At 43.8% G+C, this 3,692-nt stretch overlaps 1 protein-coding gene across 1 annotated transcript; it reads left to right on the forward strand.

Moving 5' to 3' along the window:
• Positions 1-1,300: 1,300 nt before the first annotated feature.
• Positions 1,301-1,696, forward strand: UBE2S (ubiquitin conjugating enzyme E2 S). The gene has a single exon (XM_073329143.1). The coding sequence runs from the start codon at positions 1,301-1,303 to the stop codon at positions 1,694-1,696; it is 396 nt and encodes a 131-aa protein (XP_073185244.1).
• The last annotated feature ends 1,996 nt before the right edge of the window (positions 1,697-3,692 follow it).

Consider the following 3,692-nt stretch of genomic DNA (forward strand, 5'->3'; position numbering starts at 1 on the left):
ATATCACTCTACCCACAGACTATATACACAAAACATAATCTCCAAAAAAATAGTTGGGTGCAGTCAGCACTTTACAAAGATTGCCTGGTGCCTTACAGGAATGGGAAGAAAAAAGTGGAGGAAATTGGAGAGAAGAGTGAGATTTGTTTTAAAACAATCTCTGTGTGTTCTAATGCCCAAAGCACAAGACTGAAAGTCAGGGGGTTTCTGTTTCATTTCTGGTTTGGCTCCCCACTTGCCGCATGATATTGGCCCAGTAAGAACCTCTCTTGACCTCAGTGCCCCACCCCCATTTCTAAAACAGAGGCAAAGATACTTATTGTTGCATACATTGTGTTTAACGTGGCATTGCTGGGCATGAAAGTCTGGATGGGCAAATGCATTTTGGCTATTTGAAAATTTACCTCCCTGTCTGTATTCATCCAGTCCCACAACACCAATGGTCTTTGTCATTCCAGGGCAACTTCAGTTAATCTGATCCACTTTGCATGGTAACCTCCTCCTGCCCCATGACATCCACATTTCCTCCCCCCAGGCCATAAAAAAGGCTGCCAAGGTTATGATTTCTGACCATCACCCTGACCATGGTGCAAACCTTTCTTGGTCCTAAGTTGTAGGCCTGTGCCTACCTAGTTTTTTGCAAGGGTGAATTCTGCAATGCCACTATTTTGAGCCTTGTCCCTCAAGCTTCAGCACCCCTGTTTCTCAATGTGGCTCTCAGGCAAGTCCAAACTAGTTCAGACCCTTGTTGGAGATTTTATCCCTCAACTTTAAAGAGACTTCTCTTTAGGGAGTCATGCAACCAACAGGTATTTGCAGTGACACAAGACACCTTTTTCAAGAGAAGCTAGCATTATTGGTCAGCTGCAATACAAAAGTTAAAGGTCCTTCGGGTAGTATGGAAAAACAAAACTTAAATGAGAACCTCTGTTTGCAGAATCACCTGCCTTGCTTTTCCAAAGCCTCCTGCATTCCATTTGGCTATGTCACACCTCTGCCCTGGGTAGCCAGTTCATATCACAGTGACCTGACATCTCTGCTCCTTTGTTTCCAGATGCTATAAGATGATGCCAACTGTGCTGCTTGCCTTGGCTACCAGTTGTTCATGTCCAGTTGCTTGGGTCCTCCTTCATCTCTCCAGAGCACTCCACTCACATGTAGGCACACCCCCAGACAAGCTTATGAGACAACAGACATCCTTTATTTCCCCTGTCCCATTGGAAACAACTTCACACACAGTGAGTAGCAATAGAGAGAGAGTGTGAAAGCTGAGTCATGCATTCCCCCCCCATACAAATGAATGAAAGTACCTCACAATGTGGGCGCCAACTGTGAGATCTGCATCAACTTCCTCAAGAAAGACTGGAAGGCAGAGCTGGGCATTAAGCACGTGCTTCTGACCATCAAGTGCTTGCTGATCCACCCCAAGTTGGCCCCGAATGAGGAAGCAGGGCACCTACTCCTGGATAACTATGAGGAGTATGCCGCCCGGGCCTACCTGCTGACAGAGATCCACGCCCAGCCCTCCAGCCTGCCGGGGGCCAACAAGGACCCTGCTGATCCCTGCTCCTCCTCTGCTGCTGCCCTGGCTGCCGGGGGCGAGGGCCCCACGGCCAAGAAACACGCCAGCAACAGGGGCAAGAAACAGCTGGCAGAGAAGAAGATGAACAAAAAGTGGGCACTGCGACGGCTCTAGGGGTGCATGGGGCCTAGCTCGAACCATGGACTAGTTGGTGTTGGGGGGCGGGATCCAGGCAGGGTTCTAATACAACTGTCCCTTCTTTTCCCAGCTTTTTGTTAAGACACTTTGGTATTTTGCCCTTTTTTCAATCTTTAAGTTATTTAAGTTATAAAAAAAGTCTATTAAAGGACTTTTTTTTTTTCTAAAAAAAAACCCCTCAGAGCTAATGAATGACTCGCTGTCTTCAGCCTCAACAGGGCTGCACTGCACCAATTCACATTTAGAAGTTTCCCTTTATAAACTCTCACTTATAACTTAAGCTTCAAGAAATTATTGTTTTAAATTGTAAATTCTGTAGAAAAAACTGATTGGCACTTCCCTGATGGCTCTATATAGAGGGATGTGCAGTGCTAATACAGCCTGACCTCTCCTTGATATCACGGTATGCTATGGACATGCCTTTATACATAGTGCTTGCACTTTTCTGTTACATCCTTTTTGATAATCTAAGTTGTCATCAAGGGTGTCAGTGTCCCCTGCTGCAATGCAACCTGTTTTTTTTTGGCAGCTGATTTATGGCCTCTATCTTCTCCCCTTCATGTTGATTTTTTTTGGGGGGGGTGGGGGGAGATACAACTAAGGTATGAAGCATGAACATACTTAAGGAGGTGTGTAATACTGGCACTTCCATGCTTGTACAGGGGAGAATTTCTGCAAAAAAAATGGTGGTTCTTACACTCAGATAATGCAGGCCCTTTTTTTCTTGGCACTTACTCTTGTGACAAAAAAAGAGCATGCTTCCTTAGAAGTGTTATTGTAACAAATGGGAATGAGGCAGGCAGCCAAGAAGACCATGTACGTTCAATCAACATGCTGACTTTTAGCTGAGAGGTTTGAAATGGTTCTAAATTTATAGAACTTATCCTTAACTTCAGCTGAACTCACTCTTTTGGTTTGAACCCTCTCCCCTACCCCCCCCCCCAAAAAAAATAAAACCAACCCTAGCCTTCCTTCTCTGATCTGAAAAAGACTTCATGGCTTTGCTGAAATCCAGCTGGGGATCTCAGCAGATCTGATAATCTTCACAGGCTCAGGTACTCTCACCAATCCTTGGAAATTCAAGGATTTCTGTGTGGTCCTTGTATACATATGCACATACACACACACCCACAAAGGTTAACACTTTCTGAGGACCACAGAATCCCCTCAATGCACAAAACCTGAACAAGTGTGAACAAAGGCCCTGAAGAGGGCAGGGCTAGATTTCCAATTAGGAAATTAAAAGTGGGTAAAAGTAATTTTTTACAGAAAACATGAAGGTAAGATGTAGGCGGGTAGGGGGTAGGGGAGCCTGAAGCTGTTGCGCCAAGGAGCGCATAAGGTGTAAATCCGGTCCTGGCAGAGAGTGAGCATACCAAATCTAATTTGCCCATAGTTCCATTCTAAATGTCAAAGAGCAAAAAAATAAGCTAACTGTAACAGCTCATTTTAGGCTCCTTCTCTGACAATGTTAACTTTGAAATACCTAGCAGATAAAATTATTTTGGAAGAGACTCAAGTCTGCTATGGGTTCTCCCAGTAGGACTAAAGAAAAACAAGTGTGACCATGTAAGGGTTCCATTATTCAAGCTTTTGCAAGGCATGCAGAGAACTGTGTTGTATTGGAAAGTGGAGGTGTATGCTAATACTCAAGTTTTAGCTGCATGTTACCAGAAGATATTTTTAATTGCACTGTGCCCCAGGCACAGTATATATGAAAGTCATCTGAGGTACAATTAGTTGTAAAATTCAAAACAAGTGTAATATTTTCATTGCCATTGTTTCTATCATTTCTTTAGGGCAATTAAAGCTAATTAAAAATACAGAGAGTCAGGAAGTTCACATCTCGTTTGACAGCTGTCACAGCAAGTGCCATGGGATGTTTTCATGTTCCTACAATACTGACTATAGAGTTCAAAGCAGATGAGAGACAGGCTATAACAAAACATGGAAACATTAGAAGAATACATAA

Source organism: Lepidochelys kempii, chromosome 1 (genome assembly GCF_965140265.1).
Source record: "Lepidochelys kempii isolate rLepKem1 chromosome 1, rLepKem1.hap2, whole genome shotgun sequence".
Classification (NCBI taxonomy): Eukaryota; Metazoa; Chordata; order Testudines; family Cheloniidae; genus Lepidochelys; species Lepidochelys kempii.

What these genes read in the sequence shown, in the direction of transcription:
- UBE2S (XM_073329143.1), top strand. Translation starts at nt 1,301, where the DNA reads ATGAAAGTACCTCACAATGTGGGCGCCAACTGTGAGATCTGCATCAAC.